The following is a 25,869-nucleotide window of genomic DNA, read 5'->3' as shown; positions in this document are numbered from 1 at the left end:
TGAAAAGAACAGTAGATACTTTTTTAATTTGGAGAAGAGGAGAGGGGAACTCAACACACTTCGGAAACTTAAAATTAATGGGGTTACCACTGAGGATAGAGAGTTGTTATCAGAATTTACCACTAAATTTTATGAGAATCTTTACTCCTTAGATAACAATTTGAGTGACTCTAAGGATCTCCTTGATTCTATAGAGAATGTTAATTCGATTAGTGAAGAACTCAATCAGTCTTGTTGCCAAGATTTATCCATTATGGACATCCAGTACGGGGTTGCTCAGTTAAAAAAGAACAAATCTCCAGGTTGTGATGGATTAACCTCTGAATTTTACAAAACCTTCTTTGAAGAAATAGCACCTTTTTTACTTGAAACCTTTAAGGAGGCTATAAAGAAGGGAGAACTACCTGCCTCTCTGAAGCAAGGGGTTATTACTCTTATACCTAAACCACACAAGGATCTCCTAAGTATTGATAATTGGCGTCCAATCACACTCCTAAATAACGACTACAAAATTATAGCCTTAATCTTTGTAAAAAGGTTAAAGTCTTGCTTAAATGATCTGATTGATGAATGTCAATCAGGGTTTATGAAAGGGCGCCATATATCTAATAATCTGAGGCTGATATTAGACTTGGTTGAGTATCGTGATCTATTAGATGACTTCCCTGTTATCCTATTTCTGGATTTTCAGAAAGCATTTGATACAGTAAGTCACAATTTTATCTTTGATTGTCTTAAGCATTTGAAATTTGGTCGTTTCTTTGTTGATGCTATTAGAACTCTGTATAATGGTGGCAATAGCTGTATCAAACTCTGTCATGGAACATCCTCAAGATTTAACATTTACAAAGGAATACGACAAGGTTGTCCAATTTCACCTTTTTTATTTTTGTTAGTATCTCAAATGTTATGCTCATTAGTTCATAAAAGTCCATTTGAAGGCATTACATTCCAGTCCAGAGAGATCAAGATATCCCAACTGGCGGATGACACCTCACTTTTTTTGAAAAATGTATCTCAAGCTATATTAGCATTGGATATCGTGAAGCAGTTCTCCAAAATCTCAGGCTTGACTTTAAATCTTTCCAAATGTGAGTTGTTTGTTGTGAAAGGAGCTGTCAACCCAGCAGATTGTAACATCTCTGAAAAAGATACTGTAACCTACCTCGGTGTAAAGATCACCAAAAATCTTAAGGCTATGAATGATCTTAATTTGAACCCTGTAACTGAATCTGTCAAAAAAAAATTATCCTCATGGTTAGGGAGGGATTTAAGTCTTCAAGGAAGGGTGCTTTTATCCAAAGCTGAGGGGCTATCTCGTGCATCCTATCTTTTTTCATCTATTGACATTCCCAAATCCACTTGCTGTACCTTAGATAGGCTTTTGTACAACTTCATATGGAAAAACAAGCCACATAAGATAAAAAGAGATGTTATCACCAACAGGGTTTGTGATGGCGGTCTAAATGTCTTAGATTTCACTCTCTTCAATCAGATATCAAAGGTCAACTGGATTAAAAGGTACATAAAAAAATCCTCATAGCTTCTGGAATATTATACCTCATTTTGTTTTTCAGAAGTTCGGCGGGCTTAATTTTTTACTACAATGTCCATATATTGTGGGTAAAATTCCTGTGAAACTGGCGGTTTTTCACAAGCAGGCTTTAATGTGCTGGGCTTTGTTGTATAAACACAACTTTTCACCTCATAAATGTTTTATTTGGAACAATGGGTCAATATTACATAGAAATAAGATGTTATTTAACCATAAATGGTTCTCGAAAAACATTGTTCTTGTCAGCCAATTGGTTAATAACAGTGGGAATCTATTTACACAGAGAGAATTTATGGAAATATACAACTTTGAGGTTTCAAGCAAGGAATATGACACTGTTATTAAAGCTATACCTAGTGGGATAAAAACTTTACTTCAGAATAATGCATATTTTGGATTATCTCCGATTGTAAGCGATATTCAGTTGAATGGCATTGGTCTACTAGATACGAAATTCAACAATCGTTTAATAAGGGATATTTTCTACAGGAAGTCTATTCCCTCTGCGATATTTTGTTGGGCTTCATCGTTTGATGTAAACTGGCGCCGTGCTTGGCTCACTCCACACAGATTTATGGTGACCAATAAAGTAAAGGAGATCTCCTTTAAGATAATCCATAGATGCTATCCGTGTAATAGCTTGATTTCTAAATATATATTTGACGTTACCAGTGAATGCAGTTTTTGTGAACTAGAAACTGAATCTATTGAACACTTATTCTGTAATTGTTTATATAGTGAAGTGTTTTGGACTGATGTAAAACTATATCTTAGCCGCAAATTGCATACAACCATTGATATTACTAAGTTTGACATATTATTTTACTACACTGATTCCACAATTGAACGTGAGTATGTCATAAATCTCTTTATTTTATTAGGAAAATCTTTTATCCACAAATCAAAATTTATGAAGAAAAAGCCCCTTTTCTTAATTTTTTTATCTGATTTGGAACAGTACGTAGAATCTTTAAAACGTATACAAAACAATATGTCAAAAAAATGTATTCGATATATGTCTGTATTTGATTTGATATAATATATATATTTTTTTTTCTCTAATTTCTTTGGATTCCCTCTGGCTGTTATGTTATGTTTATGTTTTGCATGTTACTGTTATTTACAACAAGTTAAATAAAGATCTGTGCAAACTAAAAAACTACAAAAAAAAATAATAATAGTTAGCGAATACATTACTGTAAACTAAACAAAATAATAAAAATTAAATACTAATCAAATAAAAATAAATATGAATATGAAACTGCCTTAAATACAATGATAGTATGTTTTAAATTCTCACTTAAAATATGCAGTGCTCTATTTGAACGTCTCAATATAATATTATTATTTCATGAAAGGAATGAAAAATAAATTTGTGTGCAACAACAATTGCGTTTCCCTCCAGTCAGCAGACGGCGATGTGCGTCTTTCAGGCGATGCTGCAGCGTGACGTATAATCTAGTGGACGGAACGGATCAACAACAGCGAGTCAGCCACCTCGGTAGCCAACAGCCGAAACATTTAGACTGTTTCTGTGCATATTTGCCTCTGTTTTTTAAATATACTTCTGACATCTAGTTAATTGCCCCCATTTAAATGTTATAGGTACATTGTTAGTCAACTAGCTGGCTTGATAAATTAGCCTAGCACTAAACTAGTCGCTCATGCTAACTAGCTAGCTAGCTAACATCCCCGAACATGAGCTCCCTAAACTACTCCCCTCCTGTTAAAGAAGAGGAGGTCTGCTGGACGGAGAAAGAAGCTCTGGGGCTGCACATTGTCGTGAAAGAGGAGAAGGAAGAGGAGGATGTCACAGTAAAACAAGAAGTAGAGGGTGAGGCTGTTACCGTGAAAGAAGAGGAAGAGGTGAAAGAGGAGGATGTAGTTTTTGAAGTGAAGGAGGGGAAACAGGGAGAGAGAACTGTCATATTGACAGAGGAGTCAGGAGATCTGATTACCACCAGTAAGTACTGTCTTAAAAACGAGCTCTAACTGCAAAGGTTTTGAACGAATGTGTTGTTTTAAAGCAGCATGCTACTGAAATTCTATACTTGAAAATGTTGTTCTGTACTCTAGGAATTTATGTTATAATATGTTGAAGCTACATTTTAAAATGGGTGATTAAATCCCTGAATGCTGATTGGCTGACAGCCGTGGTATATCAGGCCGTATACCATGGGTATGACAACATGTATTTTTACTGTTCTGATTACGTTGGTAACCAGTTTATAATTGCAATAAGACACCTCAGTGATAGATGGCCAATATACCACGGCTAAGGGCTGTATCCAGGCACGTTGTGCTGTGTTGTACATAAGGACAGTCTTTAACCATGCTATATTGGCCATATACCACACTTCCTCTGGTCTTATTGCTTAACTGTAACATGTGTATACCATCAGAGTCCCTCCCACCACAAAATCACAACTTAATTGTCTCACAGAATGGCAAACAAGTTATAAATGAAACTTTTGATGTGTGTCTATTGTAGGCCTTGTGTGGAGTGTGTATACCAACAAAAAGCAGATTTCTAAATAATGTTGGAGAAATACATAAAATAAGATGCATTATTGACATGAAATGGACATGTGTTATGGGGAGACTGAACATATTAGCAAAAGGACAAGCGTTTTGGGGTGACTGAACATATTAGCAAACGTTTGTAAGTCTACAAAAAAACATAAAATAAAATAGCCATTTCAAGGAAAGGCTGAACTAAAGAATTATCATTTAGAAAGTATGGTAATTATTACTTTAGAGATGAAGTGGGACACCAACAAAATGTTATTTACATTGGATCAAATACAGCCTATAACATGACATTATCTATTATTATAGAGCTCTGATCAGCCTATAACATGACATTATCTATTATTATAGAGCTCTGATCAGCCTATAACATGACATTATCTATTATTATAGAGCTCAGATCAGCCTATAACATGACATTATCTATTATTATAGAGCTCTGATCAGCCTATAAACATGACATTATCTATTATTATAGAGCTCTGATCAGCCTATAAACATGACATTATCTATTATTATAGAGCTCTGATCAGCCTATAACATGACATTATCTATTATTATAGAGCTCTGATCAGCCTATAACATGACATTATCTATTATTATAGAGCTCTGCTCAGCCTATAAACATGACATTATCTATTATTATAGAGCTCTGATCAGCCTATAACATGACATTATCTATTATTATAGAGCTCTGCTCAGCCTATAAACATGACATTATCTATTATTATAGAGCTCTGATCAGCCTATAACATGACATTATCTATTATTATAGAGCTCTGCTCAGCCTATAACATGACATTATCTATTATTATAGAGCTCTGATCAGCCTATAAACATGATCTATTATTATAGAGCTCTGCTCAGCCTATAAACATGACATTATCTATTATTAAAGAGCTCTGTTCAGCCTATAAACATGACATTATCTATTATTATAGAGCTCTGATCAGCCTGTAAACATGACATTATCTATTATTGTAGAGCTCTGCTCAGCCTGTAAACATGACATTATCTATTATTGTAGAGCTCTGCTCAGCCTATAAACATGACATTATCTATTATTATAGAGCTCTGCTCAGCCTATAAACATGATCTATTATTATAGAGCTCTGATCAGCCTATAAACATTATCTATTATTATAGAGCTCTGCTCAGCTTATAAACATGACATTATCTATTATTATAGAGCTCTGATCAGCCTATAAACATGATCTATTATTATAGAGCTCTGCTCAGCCTATAAACATGATCTATTATTATAGAGCTCTGTTCAGCCTATAAACATGACATTATTTATTATTATAGAGCTCTGATCAGCCTGTAAACATGACATGATCTATTATTATAGAGCTCTGCTCAGCCTATAAACATGACATTATCTATTATTATAGAGCTCTGTTCAGCCTATAAACATGACATTATCTATTATTATAGAGCTCTGCTCAGCCTATAAACATGACATTATCTATTATTATAGAGCTCTGTTCAGCCTATAAACATGACATTATCTATTATTATAGAGCTCTGATCAGCCTGTAAACATGACATTATCTATTATTATAGAGCTCTGATCAGCCTGGAAACATGACATTATCTATTATTATAGAGCTCTGATCAGCCTGTAAACATGACATTATCTATTATTATAGAGCTCTGATTAGCCTGTAAACATGACATTATCTATTATTATAGAGCTCTGCTCAGCCTATAAACATGACATTATCTATTATTATAGAGCTCTGATCAGCCTGAAGACATGACATTATCTATTATTATAGAGCTCTGCTCAGCCTATAAACATGACATGATCTATTATTATAGAGCTCTGATCAGCCTATAAACATGACGTTATCTATTATTATAGAGCTCTGATCAGCCTATAAACATGGCATTATCTATTATTGTAGAGCTCTGTTCAGCCTATAAACATGATCTATTATTATAGAGCTCTGCTCAGCCTATAAACATTATCTATTATTATAGAGCTCTGATCAGCCTGTAAACATGACATTATCTATTATTATAGAGCTGTGCTCAGCCTGTAAACATGACATTATTTATTATTATAGAGCTCTGCTCAGCCTATAGACATGACATTATCTATTATTATACAGCTCTGCTCAGCCTATAAACATGATCTATTATTATACAGCTCTGCTCAGCCTATAAACATGACATTATCTATTATTATAGAGCTCTGCTCAGCCTAAAATACGACATTATGTAGCCTGGCAGGTAGGAGCCAGTAACCGAAAGGTTGCTGGATCAAATCCCCGAGCTGACAAGGTAAAAACGCTGTCATTCTGCCCCTGAGCAAGGAAGTTAACCCACTGTTCCCTGGCTGCCGATGACGTGGATGTCTATTAAGGCAGCCCCCCGCACCTCTCTGATTCAGAGGGGTTGGGTTAAATACGGGAAACACATTTCAGTTGAATCCATTCAGTTGACTAGGTATCCCCCTTTCCCTATTGTAGAGCTCTGCTCAGCCTATAAACATGTGAGAAAGATTAGATTTTATGTTCTACATTATAATTATTATTAGGGCAGCCACCAAGTTTTTATTAAATTATGTAATGTTCTGAAAACTGACTTCAGGTTTTTGAGGAATCTAGCCTCACAGGAAGACAGTTTTATTTTATGGAGGTTTAATTCAGTTCTCTGTTTAATATTGAACTAAATACTCTGTCTTTGGTAGGAGAGGGACCAGACTCTCACTCTGACAGCGGGGAGACTCCTTCAGGGGAACCAGACCCAGAGACGCCCAAACCAGCGAGACAACACCACTGTTCCCAGTGTGAAAAGAGTTTTAAGTGGTTAAGGAACCTGAAAGTACATGAGAGAACGCATACAGGAGAAAACCCTTACGAATGCTCCCACTGTGGAAAGAGTTTTACCAAGTTAGGGAACCTAAAAGAGCATGAGAGGACACACACAAGAGAAAAGAGTTTCCAATGTTCCCAGTGTGGAAAGAGGTTTACCCAGTTACGGTACCTGAAACAACATGAAGAAATACACACAGAAGATAGGAAGACCTACCACTGCTCTCAGTGTGGAAAGATATTTACTGGGTTAGGGAACCTGAAAATACATATGAGAAGACACTCTGGAGAGAAGCCGTACCACTGTTCCCACGGTGTAAAGAGTTTTACTCAGTTAGGGAGCCTGTAACCACATGAGAGGGGACACACTGGAGAGAAGCCTTATCACTGTTCCCACTGTGGAAGGAATTTTAGGTGGTATGCGAGCCTGAAGGAGCATGAGAGAATACACACAGGAGAAAAGCCTTACCACTGTTCCAATAGTGAAAAGAGTTTTACCCATCGAGGGAGCCTGAAAGCGCATGAGAGAATACACTCAGGAGAAAAGCCTTACGAATGTTCCCGATGTGAAAAGAGTTTTACCCGGTTAGGGAGCTTGAAAAAGCATGAGAGAACACACACAGGAGAAAAGCCTTTCCAACATACTAATACACAGGAGGAGAAGACATACCACTGCTCTCATTGTGAAAAGACATTTTCCCAGTCAGAGGACCTGAAATCACATGAGAGAATAGAGAGGCTGTGTTCTGACTTATGTTTTTGATTGAGAAATTGTGTTTTTGTTCATTCTACATTAAATAATATTGTATGAATGAAATCATACTGAAAAATAGGTCTACATGTTTTTCCCAGCTCAAGACATGATCATGTCGAAAATCGGATTAAAAGAGTAAAAAAAAATGTTTTGATTATGAACTTAAGATTGATTGAATGCAAGTGTAAACCCCTAAATGTTGTTCACTATATCATTGGGATATTTCAAACATGTTAATTATTAAATAGATTGATATTAGTATTTCTTCATTCAGATTGTCATTGTAAATGCGTATTGGTTCTCAATTGACATATCTGATTAAATAAATGTGAAATAAAGTAAATGCCATATTATTTTTGGGAAGTCTATTTGGTTCTATGTCGGGACTATAAGAATATTTTGAAGATAAATACACAAGGCAGAGTACGAGAGAGACAGAGGACGAGAGGTCAGTACAGTACTAACAACCAATGGAAATAGTGTTTTTTCCTGTAATAGGGAGTTATTGATCAGTGGTTCAGCAACATGGGAGGATGTAGATGTACACTACCGTTCAACAGTTTGGGGTCACTTAGAAATAACCTTGTTTTTAAAAGAAAGCAATTTTTTGTCCATTAAAATAACATCAAATTGATCTGAAATACAGTGTAGACATTGTTAATGTTGTAAATGACTATTGTAGCTGGAAACAGATGATTATTAATGGAATATCTACATAGGCGTACAGAGGCCCATTATCAGCCACCATCACTCCTGTGTTCCTATGGCACGTTGTGTTAGTTAATCCAAGTTTATCATTTTAAAAGGCTAATTGATCATTAGAAAACCCTTTTGCAATTATGTCAGCACAGCTGAAAACTGTTGTTATGATTAAAGAAGCAATAAAACTGGTCTGCTTTAGACTAGTTGAGTATCTGGAGCATCAATGTAACCTCTCAAATTCATAGACAGGTGTCGCGTCTATTTTTACCCAAAAGTAGTTTTTTACCTGGAGACTGTAGTGCTACTTTCTCAAAATGAACATAAATGCTGTAGGGGGAGGGTTCTGGTGTTTTACCAGGAGACTGGGGCCGATCCCCATTTAGGAATGTATGTCTTGCTTACTCACACTCTGCATGTGTTGATACCTGGCTGAAAACCCTCACAGTTGTTGGCCAACAGATTTTGTCATGGAGTTTTCATTCAATAGGGTTTAGAGTACATTTCATCTTAAGCCATTCTTTTAAATACGGTAATACCTTTAATTAGAATGTTGTGCCTTTAAATACCTTTTCATTCTCATTTTGTTGACGGACTCAATAGAATACACGGAGTCAGAAACTAGGGATCAATTCAAGAAAGTCATCATTCGTCTCTGTTTCAACACCAACTGGTAGATTTAAAAATACTCTGATCTTGTAGATTATTTAGGTACATTTTAGGGTTAGGAAAGTATGTATGAATCATAAAAACAATAGTCCTATAAATCTACCCTAATTCTTACTAATCATGGAAGTTTGATGACAACGGCCCAATCCCACATTTACATAAGTGTTCAGACCCTTTACTCAGTACTTTGTTGAAACACCTTTGGCAGCGATTACAGCCTTGAGTCTTCTTGGGTATGACACTAGAAGCTTGGCACAACTGTATTTGGGTAGTTTCTTCCATTCTTCTCTGCAGATCCTCTCAAGCTCTGTCAGGTTGGATGGGGAGAATCGCTGCACAACTATTTTCAGGTCTCTCCAGAGATGTTTGATCGGGTTCAAGTCCGGGCTCTGGCTGGACCACTCAAGGACAACAGTGCAATAATATGTAACAACTTCACAACAAATACACACATCTAAAGTAAAGGAATGGAATTAAGAATATATAAATATTTGGACGAGCAATGTCAGAGTGGCATAGACTAAAATACAGTAGAATAGTATAGAATACAGTATATACATATGAGATGAGTAATACATAGACAGATACAGTAGAATATGATAGAATACAGTATATACATATGAGATGAGTAATACATAGACAGATACAGTAGAATAGTATAGAATCCAGTATATACATATGAGATGAGTAATACAGTAGAATACAGATACAGTAGAATAGGATAGAACCTAGTCTGTTCATTATATACTTCAACATTATGTATTGTTACACCATGTAGGAGCAGTATAGACCTAGTCTGTTCATTATATACATCTACATGATGTATTGTTACACCATGTAGGAGCAGTATAGACCTAGTCTGTTCATTATATACATCTACATGATGTATTGTTACACCATGTAGGAGCAGTATAGACCTAGTCTGTTCATTATATACATCTACATGATGTATTGTTACACCATGTAGGAGCAGTATAGACCTAGTCTGTTCATTATATACATCTACATGATGTATTGTTACACCAACACAAAAAAAGGAAATTATATTATTTTATACTAATACAATTGCTCAGAGAAAGAGATTTAGTTTAAAATGTAATTCTCAAAAGGTTGGGGTCTGAATTATTGCCACCCATGTTTTCAATACTCCAGCACTCTCCCCTTGGGAGGATAACAACACTGAAATGTTTAATGAGATTAGAGAACACATTGGGTGGGACCTTAGACCATTCCTCCATACAGAATCTCTCCAGGTCCTTGATTTATTTAGTCTGTCTTATGGACTGCCCTGTTCAATTCAAACCACAGATTTTCAATGGAGTTCAAGTCCGAAGACTGAGATGGCCATTAAAAATGTTGATTTTTGTGCCCAATTAACCATTTCTTTGTGGATATTGATGTGTCTTGCTGGAAGATCCACTTATGGCCAAGTTTCAGCCTCCTAGCAGAGAGGTAACCAGGTTTTGGGCTAAAATATCCTGGTAGTGGGTAAAGTTAATTTATTTATTTCATACAGTAATTTTTGCTCATCATTATCAAGGGTACCAATAACTAGGTGCTTATTTTGATATCTAGTTATTTGACTGAATCAGAAATACAGATGTGGAGTAGATGTAGAGTTTGTTTTAAATTCTCATAAAAAATCTGAACTAATCAAACACTTGTTGCTCTTTGTACTTGTTGATATAATATTCATATTTAATGGAGAGGAAAAAAACGTTTCCCTAAACTGCTTTATAATATTATAATTCAATGAAGAATAAAAATAGTTTTCCCTCCTCAACTGCGTTTCCTCCCTCCAGACAGCAGATGGCGATATGTGTCTTTCAGGCGATGTTTCTAGTGTGACGTATAATCTAGTGGACGGAACGCTTCTTCAACAACTGCAGCCACCTCGGTAGCTCGCTAGCCGACAAAGTCGGAACATTCAAGTTCTTTAGACAATTTCGTGGTTTAATTGCCACTATGATTCAAACATACTTATGTGGAAACAACTAGCTACCCCATTTAATGTAATATTTACGTTGTAAGTCAACTCTCTGGCTGGTTAAGTTAGCATTAGCCTAGCTAGCTAACATCCCCGACCATGCGCTCACTAAGTTACTCTCCTCCTGCTAAAGAAGAGGTCTGCTGGACGGAGAAAGAGGGACTGTGGCAGAACGTTGTCGTGAAAGAGGAAGAGGAGGATGTTACATTACAAAGACAAGTAGAAGGTGAGGCTGTTACCGTGAAAGAAGAAGTGAAAGACGAGGAAGACGCTTTCAGAGTGAAAGACGAGGAGGAAGATGCCGTTTTTGGAGTGGAGGATGAAGTGAAAGAAGATGAAGACGTTTTTGGAATGAAGGATGAAGAGGGGGAGATTACTGTCACATTAGAGGAGGACGAAGAAGAGAAGACTGGAGATCTGATTAACACCAGTAAATACAGTGAGTACTATCTTATAAAACAGGGACATTGATCTGATTAACACCAGTAAATACAGTGAGTACTATCTAATAAAACAGGGACATTGATCTGATTAACACCAGTAAATACAGTGAGTACTATCTAATAAAACAGGGACATTGATCTGATTAACACCAGTAAATACAGTGAGTACTATCTTATAAAACAGGGACATTGATCTGATTAACACCAGTAAATACAGTGAGTACTATCTTATAAAACAGGGACATTGATCTGATTAACACCAGTAAATACAGTGAGTACTATCTTATAAAACAGGGACCTTGATCTGATTAACACCAGTAAATACAGTGAGTACTATCTAATAAAACAGGGACATTGATCTGATTAACACCAGTAAATACAGTGAGTACTATCTTATAAAACAGGGACCTTGATCTGATTAACACCAGTAAATACAGTGAGTACTATCTAATAAAACAGGGACATTGATCTGATTAACACCAGTAAATACAGTGAGTACTATCTAATAAAACAGGGACACAAACTCTGCAGATGTTGAACTAATGTGTGATTTTTAAAAGGGCATTCTACACTCAAATATGTTTTTGTACTGTATGAATTGTTCACTTTTCCTGTTGAAAAGTGATATAAATACAGTAAAGTATAAACACACTAATGGGAAACAAATAAATGTTTTGAGCAAAATAGTGTTTTTTTAACAACTGCAAACTAGAAGGAGTGAGTGATGTCATAGTAAGGCCTTCAAGGAGTTGGCTTGATGGGAAGTCGTGATGTCATCCAATAGGAGGCTGATCTTCATGTGAATATTCATTATTCTTTTTAAAATCCTTCCTGTTCTGTCAAGTTGGTTGTTGATCATTGCTAGAAAGCCGTTTTCAAGTCTTGCTATAGATTTTAAAGACGATTTAAGTCCAAACTGTAACTAGGCCACTCAGGAACATTCAATGTCATCTTGGTAAGCTCCTCCAGTGTAGATTTGGCCTTGTGGTTTAGGTTATTGTCCTGTTAGGAAAGTTTTTTGTATTCAGATCTCTGAAATGCACTCTACCTACGTAACATTTAGTGTCTCCTTATGTTACGCTGGAAAAACAGTTTTCATGGATACAGAAATCCTAAATCATTTCAGAGTTTGCTAATCCAATGGTTCTAACCAAGAGTGACCTTAACTTTATTGACAACTCCCAAATGGATACTGTCATTAATGTGGTTCTTCAATAATTACACATAATACATAATACTTTAGCTGTTTAGTTACAGTCACATGTTCAACTATCATCAGCTGATCCAGGAAATCATTTTCTGAATGACAGTCACATGACAAACATGACGACATGCAACAACAACCAAAGTGCTTCTTCATTCATTACTCTGGTAAAGACAGTTATACTGTGCTCCACATTGGATCCAACACCCCTAACAAATTGATTTTTATAATGCGTTATTGTCTGATTGATTTACAGTAGGGTCTCGTTAGTCTGTTTGTGCACAGAGATATGCTCCACGTTGGATCCAACATTCCTACTTTGGTCATAATGTGTAAAGAACTGTTCCTTGATGGATAGGCTATTGTACAACACACAGAGCTATTTTCCTTTATTCAGGACATTTAGAATGACAACACATTACAGAGTAGCCTAGTGGGATTATTCACAAAATTATCTGGTGATCAGGTTATGAATGAAATGTCATGACAAAGACATTTTAATTTCCATGTTTCACCTGAAATATTAACTGATTTATAGTCCTACGTCTATGTTGTTGTTAGATAAAGTTATGGGTCCTACAGTAGGTCTATGTTATTGTTAGGTGAAGTTATGGGCCAATTTGTTAAACACTCAATTTGGCAAACAGTGTACAAACCCTCATTGTCAGGCTGATGGAAAAGCTAGCCAAAGAGCATTTAACTGGTTGAAGTGTTTAACTATAAATCAGTTGATTTGCGACAATAACACAAACATATTAAGCAGGAGATTCAAACGAGCCTTACAATTATAATCCAAAAGTAATGTGAAATGTACTCATCATCAACCTGTAAATGGAGGCTATTTTTGCTGTCAGCCTATGAGAACTCCCCTGAGTTTCCCCCACGGTGGTGAATTAGTGAGTAGACACAGAGCTTAATGTGAGTTTCCTTGAGTAGCACTCCTGATCTTGCGCTGTAATATTCAGAATACATTGTGAAAAACTAAAATCTTAGCTCACCATTTTTGCTCCAGGCAGATATACTACATCCATAACTAGTGGTTTCCTCATTAGCAGATATACTATATCCATAACTAGTGGTTTCCTCATTACCAGATATACTACATCCATAACTAGTGGTTTCCTCATTACCAGATATACTACATCCATAACTAGTGGTTTCCTCATTAGCAGATATACTACATCCATAACTAGTGGTTTCCTCATTACCAGATATACTACATCCATAACTAGTGGTTTCCTCATTACCAGATATACTATATCCATAACTAGTGGGTTCCTCATTACCAGATATACTACATCCATAACTAGTGGTTTCCTCATTACCAGATATACTACATCCATAACTAGTGGGTTCCTCATTACCAGATATACTACATCCATAACTAGTGGTTGCCTCATTACCAGATATACTACATCCATAACTAGTGGTTTCCTCATTACCAGATATACTACATCCTTAACTAGTGGGTTCCTCATTACCAGATATACTACATACATAACTAGTGGTTTCCTCATTAGCAGATATACTACATCCATAACTAGTGGTTTCCTCATTAGCAGATATACTACATCCATAACTAGTGGTTTCCTCATTAGCAGATATACTACATCCATAACTAGTGGTTTCCTCATTACCAGATATACTACATCCATAACTAGTGGTTTCCTCATTACCAGATATACTACATCCATAACTACTGGTTTCCTCATTAGCAGATATACTACATCCATAACTAGTGGTTTCCTCATTAGCAGATATACTACATCCATAACTAGTGGTTTCCTCATTACCAGATATACTACATCCATAACTAGTGGTTTCCTCATTACCAGATATACTACATCCATAACTAGTGGTTTCCTCATGACCAGATATACTACATCCATAACTAGTGGTTTCCTCATTACCAGATATACTACATCCATAACTAGTGGTTTCCTCATTACCAGATATACTACATCCATAACTAGTGGTTTCCTCATTACCAGATATACTACATCCATAACTAGTGGTTTCCTGTTACGTGAATTAAGTTATCAATGTTCTTAAACCGAACTTCAATTAAACTACTCAGTCTGCCCCCCCCAGAGTGTGTTAGATTCTGGTTGAATGAAGCAGACGGATAGCCAGCCTACAAGGGTCTAAACGTTAATTTATGAGAGCTCTGAAAATCCTTACAATGTACTAAGCCTTTTATATTAACACACACACCAGTACAGAACTCCACCAAGCTTTCACAGTACCCAGACCACCTGTCTCCTTATCTTTTACCAGCCTAGCTGTTCCCAGGCCGTTGTTTCTCTCCCTAACTTAAGGAGGCCTCTTCTCCTGTTCCTTCCCAAGGTCGTCTTATCAACTCTGCCCTGCTCATTTTTTGAAGTGGTACCCGTGTCTTACTCACACACAGTATTGCACTATAGGTTTTAACCCATTATTATAGCCTTAATTCGAATACATTTCAACAGGTTATAGGGTTTCTGAGTGAAATCATTTAGTCAAACTTTTAGTCATATTTTACATTTTACATTTAAGTCATTTAGCAGACGCTCTTATCCAGAGCGACTTACAAATTGGTGCATTCACCTTATGATATCCAGTGGAACAACCACTTTACAATACTGCATCTAAATCTTTTAGGGGGGGGGGGGGGTTAGAAGGATTACTTTATCCTATCCCAGGTATTCCTTAAAGAGGTGGGGTTTCAGGTGTCTCCGGAAGGTGGTGATTGACTCCACTGTCCTGGCGTCGTGAGGGAGCTTGTTCCACCATTGGGGTGCCAGAGCAGCGAACAGTTTTGACTGGGCTGAGCGGGAACTGTGCTTCCTCAGAGGTAGGGAGGCGAGCAGGCCAGAGGTGGATGAACGCAGTGCCCTTGTTTGGGTGTAGGGCCTGATCAGAGCCTGAAGGTACGGAGGTGCCGTTCCCCTCACAGCTCCGTAGGCAAGCAGATGCGAGCTTCAACTGGAAGCCAGTGGAGAGAGCGGAGGAGCGGGGTGACGTGAGAGAACTTGGGAAGGTTGAATACCAGACGGGCTGCGGCGTTCTGGATGAGTTGTAGGGGTTTAATGGCACAGGCAGGGAGCCCAGCCAACAGCGAGTTGCAGTAATCCAGACGGGAGATGACAAGTGCCTGGACTAGGACCTGTGCCGCTTCCTGTGTGAGGCAGGGTCGTACTCTGCGAATGTTGTAGAGCATGAACCTACAGGATCGGGTCACCGCCTTGATGTTAGTGGAGAACGACAGGGTGTTGTCCAGGGTCATGCCAAGGTTCTTAGCACTCTGGGAGGAGGACACAAGGGAGTTGTCAACCGTGATGGTGAGATCATGGAACGGGCAGTCCTTCCCCGGGAGGAAGAGCAGCTCCGTCTTGCCGAGGTTCAGCTTGAGGTGGTGATCCGTCATCCACACTGATATGTCTGCCAGACATGCAGAGATGCGATTCGCCACCTGGTTATCAGAAGGGGGAAATGAGAAGATTAATTGTGTGTCGTCTGCATAGCAATGATAGGAGAGACCATGTGAGGATATGACAGAGCCAAGTGACTTGGTGTATAGTGAGAATAGGAGAGGGCCTAGAACAGAGCCCTGGGGGACACCAGTGGTGAGAGCACGTGGTGCGGAGACAGATTCTCGCCACGCCACCTGGTAGGAGCGACCTGTCAGGTAGGACGCAATCCAAGCGTGGGCCGCGCCGGAGATGCCCAGCTCGGAGAGGGTGGAGAGGAGGATCTGATGGTTCACAGTATCAAAGGCAGCAGATAGGTCTAGAAGGATGAGAGCAGAGGAGAGAGAGTTAGCTTTAGCAGTGCGGAGAGCCTCCGTGACACAGAGAAGAGCAGTCTCAGTTGAATGCCCAGTCTTGAAACCTGACTGATTAGGATCAAGAAGGTCATTCTGAGAGAGATAGCTGGCCAAGGACGGCACGTTCAAGAGTTTTGGAGAGAAAAGAAAGAAGGGATACTGGTCTGTAGTTGTTGACATCGGAGGGATCGAGTGTAGGTTTTTTCAGAAGGGGTGCAACTCTCGCTCTCTTGAAGACGGAAGGGACGTAGCCAGCGGTCAAGGATGAGTTGATGAGCGAGGTGAGGTAGTGGAGAAGGTCTCCGGAAATGGTCTGGAGAAGAGAGGAGGGGATAGGGTCAAGTGGGCAGGTTGTTGGGCGGCCGGCCGTCACAAGACGCGAGATTTCATCTGGAGAGAGAGGGGAGAAAGAGGTCAAAGCACAGGGTAGGGCAGTGTGAGCAGGACCAACGGTGTCGTTTGACTTAGCAAACGAGGATCGGATGTCATCAACCTTCTTTTCAAAATGGTTGACGAAGTCATCCGCAGAGAGGGAGTGGGGGGGGGGGGGGGAGGGGGAGGAGGATTCAGGAGGGAGGAGAAGGTAGCAAAGAGCTTCCTAGGGTTAGAGGCAGATGCTTGGAATTTAGAGTGGTAGAAAGTGGCTTTAGCAGCAGAGACAGAAGAGGAAAATGTAGAGAGGAGGGAGTGAAAGGATGCCAGGTCCGCAGGGAGGCTAGTTTTCCTCCATTTCCGCTCGGCTGCCCGGAGCCCTGTTCTGTGAGCTCGTAGTGAGTCGTCGAGCCACGGAGCAGGAGGGGAGGACCGAGCCGGCCTGGAGGATAGGGGACAGAGAAAATCAAAGGATGCAGAAAGGGAGGAGAGGAGGGTTGAGGAGGCAGAATCAGGAGATAGGTTGGAGAAGGTTTGAGCAGAGGGAAGAGATGATAGGATGGAAGAGGAGAGAGTAGCGGGAGAGGGAGAGCGAAGGTTGGGACGGCGCAATACCATCCGAGTAGGGGCAGAGTGAGAAGTGTTGGATGAGAGCGAGAGGGAAAAGGATACAAGGTAGTGGTCGGAGACTTGGAGGGGAGTTGCAATGAGATTAGTGGAAGAACAGCATCTAGTAAAGATGAGGTCAAGCGTATTGCCTGCCTTGTGAGTAGGGGGGGAAGGTGAGAGGGTGAGGTCAAAAGAGGAGAGGAGTGGAAAGAAGGAGGCAGAGAGGAATGAGTCAAAGGTAGACGTGGGGAGGTTAAAGTCACCCAGAACTGTGAGAGGTGAACCATCCTCAGGAAAGGAACTTATCAAGGCGTCAAGCTCATTGATGAACTCTCCAAGGGAACCTGGAGGGCGATAAATGATAAGGATGTTAAGCTTGAAAGGGCTGGTAACTGTGACAGCATGGAATTCAAATGAGGAGATAGACAGATGGGTCAGGGGAGAAAGAGAGAATGTCCACTTGGGAGAGATGAGGATTCCAGTGCCACCACCCCGCTGGCTCGATGCTCTAGGGGTATGCGTGAACACGTGGGCAGACGAGGAGAGAGCAGTAGGAGTCGCAGTGTTATCTGTGGTAATCCATGTTTCCGTCAGCGCCAGGAAGTCTAGGGACTGGAGGGTAGCATAGGCTGAGATGAACTCAGCCTTGTTGGCCGCAGACCGGCAGTTCCAGAGGCTGCCGGAGACCTGGAACTCCACGTGGGTCGTGCGCGCTGGGACCACCAGGTTAGAGTGGCAGCGGCCACGCGGTGTGAAGCGTTTGTATGGCCTGTGCAGAGGGGAGAGAACAGGGATAGACAGACACATAGTTGACAAGCTACAGAAGAGGCTACGCTAATGCAAAGGAGATTGGAATGACAAGTGGACTACACGTCTCGAATGTTCAGAAAGTTAAGCTTACGTTGCAAAAATCTTATTGACTAAAATGACTAAAATGCTAGCTAACTAACACTAACACTACACTAATCAAGTCGTTCCGTTGTAATGTGATAGTTTCTACAGTGCTGCTAGTCGGTAGAGGTTGGCTATTATACAAAAGCAACTTTGTAGCTAGCTAACATAACACTAATCAAGACGTTCCTTTGTAATGTATTTAGTTTCTACAATGCTGCTCGTCGGTAATAGTTGGCTAGGTATGGAACAATGGCGTCGCGGGGGACGGAAATAGCTGACTAGCTAACCTCGATAATTACTAAACTACACAATTATCAAGCTATGACAAAGACAACTATGTAGCTAGCTAGCTAACACTGCACTAGTCAAATCGTTCCGTTGTAATGTATTAGTATCTACAGCGCTGCTAATCGGTAACGGTTGTTTAGCTAGCAAACCCACTAGCTAGCAGTGGGTTTGATGACTAGGTGTGTTGACTAAGTCTGGAGTCAGGACAAGGCGTCGCGGCTGGCTAGCTAACCTCGATAATTACTCTAAACTACACAATTATCTTTGATAGCTAAGAAAAATTGCTCAGATCAAACAAACCAAACCGTTGTAATGTAAAGAAGTGTAGTATTACCTGTGGAGCGAAGCGAAGTGCGACTGCTCGCTCCGGAGTGGAGCGAGCAGTCCATTACATTTCCTCATTACCAGATATACTACATCCATAACTATCGGTTTCCTCATTAGCAGGGAGGAGTTTCTGCAACCAAATTGTGTGTGCTTTGCCCTCGTGCCGCAATTGTCGCAAACACAGAAAGGGACCCAAATTGGAGACCAAAAGTCGTCTGGCACACTGCTTAGAGTTTCAACAACATGAATTACTTATTTATAGCCTACAATCATCGATGTTACTACTAATGTGAAAACAAGACAAAATATGACTATTGTTGCTATCTTGACTGTGTTTATTTTCAAATTTAACAGACGTCAATTGTTGTACAACTTCATGGGTACGCTCTGGGCATCACCCTTTACCTCAAATAAACAGTGGATTTTTGTTGTGGGCATTTAACTATCTGACGTTGTCATTCACACAGGAGAGAGAAGTGACTATCGTGGATCCTCTGGGGAGCCTCAACAACATCATGAAGCTGACGAGGCAGAGAAGAGTCTCTCCACATCAGAACACCTCAATAAACACCTGCAGAGACCCACAGGGAAGAAATCTCACTGCTGCTCTCACTGTGGGAAAAGATTCAACTCTTCAGTAAAACTTAAAATACACCAGAGAACACACAAAGGAGAGAAATCTTATAGCTGTGATAAATGTGGGAAGAGTTGTACTACATCAAGCCAGCTGACTTTACACCAGAGAATACACACAGGAGAGAAACCTTATAGCTGTGATCAATGTGGGAAGAGTTTTGGTCACTCGAGCAATCTGACAGTACACCAGAGAATACACACAGGAGAGAAACCCTGTAGCTGTGATCAATGTGGGAAGAGTTTTACTACATCTGGCTCTCTGACTGTACACCAGAGAACACACACAGGAGAGAAACCTTATAGCTGTGGTCAATGTGGGAAGAGTTTTGTTCAATCTGGAGAGCTGACAGTGCACCAGAGAATACACACAGGAGAGAAACCTTATAGCTGTGATCAATGTGGGAAGAGTTTTACTACATCTAGATTTCTGACTGTACACCAGAGAATACACACAGGAGAGAAACCTTATAGCTGTGGTCAATGTGGGAAGAGTTTTGGTCAGTCTAGCCAGCTGACATTACACCAGAGAACACACACAGGAGAGAAACCTTATAGCTGTGGCCAATGTGGGAAGAGTTTTGGTCAGTCTAGCCAACTGACTCTACACCAGAGAATACACACAGGAGAGAAACCTTATAGCTGTGGTCAATGTGGGAAGAGTTTTGGTCAATCTAGCAATCTGACAGTGCACCAGAGAAGACACACAGGAGAGAAACCCTATAGCTGTGATCAATGTGGGAAGAGATACTGTCGTAAAATATCTCTGATCAAACATCAGAAAATACATACATGAAGGATTTGTTTCATGATATCAATGAATTAATGTCACAATATAGAATGTTTAAACATTGTAGTAGGAGTATTTTAATGATGTCAATGTAGAACACTAAACGTTTGTCCCCTGTTCTATTGATTTCAACATGATATGGATATTAGCCTCAGGGGGAAAATCCAGGCTCTGAAATGGAAGAGTTACTATTTATGTGATTTAACAAAAAGTGACTAACAAAAAAAGGGTTGTGTTACACTTACCATGTTGGTGACCCACTGGAATCACAATGAAACACTTCAAAATGTTTAGGTTTTCAATATATCCCAAACTTCTTCTGCATATTGGTTATTGATTTGGACACGTTGCAACTGTGTTTTGACATTGCACTATTCTCATTTAGCAAAATGGAATTGAAAAGACGTTGAAAATAAGACTAAAAGTCCAATAAATGTTCGGTTGTAGTTGAAAAGATGTCGTTTTTTTCAATGACTTGAAAACAACTTAATTTCAACATACTTGCAGCCTATACACCTATAATCAATTTTATTAACAATCTTACATCACTCCAGTATTTATTTACAACATTCAAGTGCTAATTGTCTTTATTCCACTACTGAAGAAGATTGACTCAAATCACCTCATATTTCAAACATCCAGCCTGACAAAATATACATTTTTTATCATTCCATGCCTCACCATTAAGTTAATTATTGCCAATACATATTAACAAAGGGGTGTATATTTGGTTTTGATATTTCATATTTACAATTATGTAACATTTAGTAATCATAGTTATTCATGCAACCAACTGACAATTTTTGGGTACAATTATATTGGAATTGTTGCCCTGCTTTTAGAATATCAGGGTTCATTCTCAGATGTGCCAAACCAAATGTACTAGAGCATGACATTGGGGACTGGACCCCGATCCAACAACATGCCTATCTAGTGAACCCTGAAAAGAGAGAGAAGCTCTGCAGTGAGGTGGAAAGTTACTACGGATATTGCAGGAGTTTCCTCTTGAAATCAGACATGTCGGTGGTAAGGACAACTTGGTTGCTGATTATCTCAAGGGTTGGCAGTCAAAAAGATGTGTTTTGCGTTTAGCCATTTAACCAGTGAGTTGCCATGGATCACAATTTATTTTGACACGTTTTTCCGTGTTGGAGATGAGTTTTATCTCTTATTCTTTTCCGTATTGAAAGTGCGCTGTTGGTTAGGGGCTCGTAAGTAAGCTTTCCAGTGTTGTATCCGGCGCATGTGACTATTACAATTTGATTTGAGTTTTGTTTGGGCTCGTTCTAGAAGCTAGTGAGGTTTAGGAAGACGAGAGTTCTAGAAGCTAGTGAGTTTTAGGAAGACAAGAGTTCTAGAAGCTAGTGAGATTTAGGATTCTATGGAAAGAAAAAGGAGAAAAAATAATACTATTGTAAATTATTATTTAGAAATACGTGTTTTTTCTTGTTTTTAATTGTTGACAGCCAGTAGACACCATGTTTATATTGTAGAAGGTGAAGCATTGTAGATGATTATGTGAAATGGAAGTTGTAGAGATACTCTGAATGAAAAGCCAACTGACATGCTTCAACACCTGCATTGCTTGCTATTTGGGGTTTTAGGCTGGGTTTCTGTACAGCACTTTGTGACATCAGCTGATGTAAGAAGGGCTTTATAAATACATTTGATTTATTGATTGTACAACTGAAATGTGTCTTGGGTGCACTGATTGGTGTCACCTCGTTAGCACGTGTAGCTCGTTAGCACGTAGGACGCACTGATTGGTGTCACCTCGTTAGTCAGTATGTGTTACACCTGTGCTGGCTTGTCCATCTCGTTAGTGGGAAGGTGTTTCACCTGAGCTGGTCCAGGTTCTATTTAAGAGTGTCTGGCCCAGTGCTCCAGTTGTTTTGATACATGTGGAGAGTCAACACCTTTAGTTGCTCCACCTTTTTGGTTTGCTTCCTGTCTTTAAGTTTGGTGTGGGTTTTTCTTTTGTTTGCCTCTTCTTGGGCAGATTTAGTGGGTCTCATGGTGGGTGTCTTTTAGGTCCCAGTTGTTGTTACTAGTCAACTTCCAGTGGACACCCCCATAGTGTCTTTCAGAGCCCCTCCTAAACCCACCTGTTTAGTTGTGGTTGTTGTCAGTGACTCTTTGTTAGTCCCTCTTCTATTTGAGAAACATTTTAGATTTTTCTTGCTGGGAAATGTAACAACAAACAATGTAGTAAAACAAGCTGATATTTTGGGTTGGATGTTGCATCCAATTAATATTTTAATCAATGGCATTTCATCCTCTTATGTTTGTGTACTAAGTATTTGTTTTTTCCTGTGAAGACATTGTGTTGCATCATGTCATATCAGAGACCCTCCTAAAGAACACACTTATATTTTGGGTTGGATATTGCATCCAAGGAATATGTTAATCAATGGCATTTCCTTAGAATGCTCATTAGTCTTTCAGTTGTTACGTCTTCTGTTTGTTGTGTACTAAATATTTGTTTATTTGTTTTTTCCTGTGAAGCCATTGTGTTGCATCCATGTCTGAAATGTGCTGTATAAATAAAGCTTGATTTGATTTGAACATACTGTAAAACAAATGAACCCAATGACTGACCAATCAACAGACTCTTGGTCCATCTTAGTATGAAAAACCGTATCAATCCCACTTTTCCAGCCTGCTGAAGGCGTGGTGGAGTGGTAAACACCACCCCCGGCTCTACCAGGGGCTTGAGGTGGTCTCCCACAGCTCTGCTTATGTCATGTTCTGTGGCCTTGCTGTTCCATTTATTGACTGCCCCTGCAACACAGAAACACATTTAGTCATATTATATAAAACACTCAAAGTAATGTATATGGAGCATCTATGGCCTCAGTTACACCTGGCACCTAAATGTGACTTCTGTCATCTGATCACTCCAAGCTGCATTAGGTTCAGATCTACCAGGATGGGCCTTTGACAGTCTGGACGCAGTCAGGCCACTGAATATGCATCATCAATGTAAAGAGATGGGCTGAATGAGTGGGGAAAGGTACATTTTACACAAATTACCTTCATAATAAATCAAATGTTATTTGTCACATACAGGTGTTCAGCAGATGTTATTGCGGGTGTAGCGAAATGCTTGTGTTCCTAGCTCCAACAGTGCAGCAATATCTAACAACTTCACAACAAATACCTAATACACACAAATGTAAGTAATGGAATAAGAATATATAAATATATGGACGAGTGATGTCAGAGCAGCATAGACAGATACAGTAGATAGTATAGAATACAGTATATACATATGAGATGAGTAATACATAGACTAAGATACAGTAGAATAGGATAGAATACAGTATATACATATGAGATGAGTAATACATAGACTAAGATACAGTAGAATAGTATAGAATACAGTATATACATATGAGATGAGTAATACATAGACAGATACAGTAGAATAGTATAGAATACAGTATATACATATGAGATGAGTAATACATAGACAGATACAGTAGAATAGAATACAGTATATACATATGAGATGAGTAATACATAGACAGATACAGTAGAATAGAATAGAATACAGTATATACATATGAGATGAGTAATACATAGACAGATACAGTAGAATAGTATAGAATACAGTATATACATATGTGATGAGTAATACATAGACAGATACAGTAGAATAGTATAGAATACAGTATATACATATGAGATGAGTAATACATAGACAGATACAGTAGAATAGAATACAGTATATACATATGAGATGAGTAATACATAGACTAAGATACAGTAGAATACAGTATATACATATGAGATGAGTAATACATAGACTAAGATACAGTAGAATACAGTATATACATATGAGATGAGTAATGCATAGACATGGTTGTCTCATTGCTGAAACTCCCCAACGGCTCAGGAGGTGGAGTCATGCGTCCTCTGAAACATGACCCGCCAAACCGCGCTACTTAACACCTGCCCGCTTAACCCGGAAGCCAGCTGCACCAATGTGTAACTCTTCAGCTAGCAAAGTATGTTGTCCTTGGCGCCGTAATTTGGCAATATAAAACTGTGGTAAAGTTACATAAAGTGCTGTTACGCAACTATAGGTTTTGTTACAATGTGAACAATTATAAAGATTTATGTTAACAACTTTCACCAAGCTCGCTAATTAGGGTACCTATTGTAACTTGGGAGTATTTGGGACCGTGTTTGAGTGAGTTGCTATGTGCTCACGCAGGTGCCCGAGGGCTGTGACTGCACCGAGGGTTAACATATTGTGTGTTGTCTCTTCGTGTGCAGGACCAATAAACATGATTCAACCATCATAAAAGTACACAACGCAGAACGAACCACGCTACAAACCGGTTTGTAGCGTGGTTCGTTCTGCGTTGTGTACTTTTAATCAGGACACTGCCACAACTGGAATTATGATGGTTGAATAATGATTTATGCTATACAACGTTTGACATGTTTGAACTAACGGAAATATATTTTTTCCCCTCGTTCATGAAGTGAAGTCCGGCGGGCTTAGATCATGTGCTAACAAGACGGAGATTTTTGGACATAAATGATGAGCTTTTTTGAACAAAACTACATTCGTTATGGACCGAATGTAGTGCACCACGGGTGGGACGCTTGCGTCCCACCTAGCCCATAGAGGTTAAAACATTCTACATTGTGACATTAATTCATTGATATCATGAAACAACTCCTTCATGTATGTACTTCTATCAGATTATCTCTAGTCACAGCTATAAGATTTCTCTCCTGTGTGTATTCTCTGGTGCACTGTCAGATCTGTAGATTTTACAAAACTCTTTCTACATTGAGTACAACTATAAGGTTTCTCTCCTGTGTGTATTCTCTGGTGAAGAGTCAGATCTCCAGATTGACCAAAACGCTTCCCACACTGATCACAGCTATAAGATTTCTCTCCTGTGTGTATTCTCTGGTGTGAAACCAGATGGCCAGACTGACCAAACCTCTTCCCACATTGATCACAGTTATAAGGTTTCTCTCCTGTGTGTATTCTCTGGTGTGAAACCAGATGGCCAGATTGACTAAAACTCTTCCCACATTGATCACAGCTATAAGATTTCTCTCCTGTGTGTGTTCTCTGGTGTGCAGTCAGACTTCCAGATAGACCAAAACTCTTCCCACATTGATTACAGCTATAAGGTTTCTCTCCTGTGTGGATTCTCTGATGAATTTTAATGCCTGATGAGGAAGTAAATCTCTTCCCACAGTCAGAGCAGCAGTGAGTTCTCTTCCCTGTGCATCTCTGCAGGTGTTTATTGAGGTGTTCTGATCTGCAGAGACTCTGCTCTGCCTCGTCAGCATCATGAGGTTGTTGAGGCTCCCCAGAGGATCCACGATAGTTCAGTATCTCTCCTGTGTGAACAACAAAGTCAGACAGATGATTAAAAGGCCCACAACAGCAGAAATCCACTGTAAAAGGTGATGCCAACAGCGTAGCCATGATGTTATACAACAATTGACATCTGTAA

The 25,869-nt window shown here is 39.2% G+C and overlaps 2 protein-coding genes across 2 annotated transcripts; both read left to right on the top strand.

Moving 5' to 3' along the window:
- The first annotated feature begins 3,032 nt into the window (after positions 1-3,032).
- On the top strand, positions 3,033-8,013 carry LOC123732656 (uncharacterized). The gene is made up of 2 exons (XM_082971514.1): positions 3,033-3,518; positions 6,783-8,013. Exons 1-2 carry the CDS (start codon positions 3,254-3,256, stop codon positions 7,253-7,255), a joined length of 738 nt encoding a protein of 245 aa, XP_082827640.1. The 5' UTR covers positions 3,033-3,253; the 3' UTR covers positions 7,256-8,013.
- Positions 8,014-19,333: 11,320 nt separating this feature from the next.
- On the top strand, positions 19,334-22,934 carry LOC145875646 (uncharacterized). The gene is made up of 2 exons (XM_082971485.1): positions 19,334-19,337; positions 19,425-22,934. Exons 1-2 carry the CDS (start codon positions 19,334-19,336, stop codon positions 20,384-20,386), a joined length of 966 nt encoding a protein of 321 aa, XP_082827611.1. The 3' UTR covers positions 20,387-22,934.
- Positions 22,935-25,869: the final 2,935 nt, after the last annotated feature.

This window comes from Salmo salar, unplaced genomic scaffold, assembly GCF_965601325.2.
Source record: "Salmo salar unplaced genomic scaffold, fSalSal1 ptg000306l, whole genome shotgun sequence".
NCBI classification, from domain to species: domain Eukaryota; kingdom Metazoa; phylum Chordata; class Actinopteri; order Salmoniformes; family Salmonidae; genus Salmo; species Salmo salar.
Note: the sequence above shows the minus strand (reverse complement) of the source record. Positions and strands in the feature narration are given on the sequence as shown.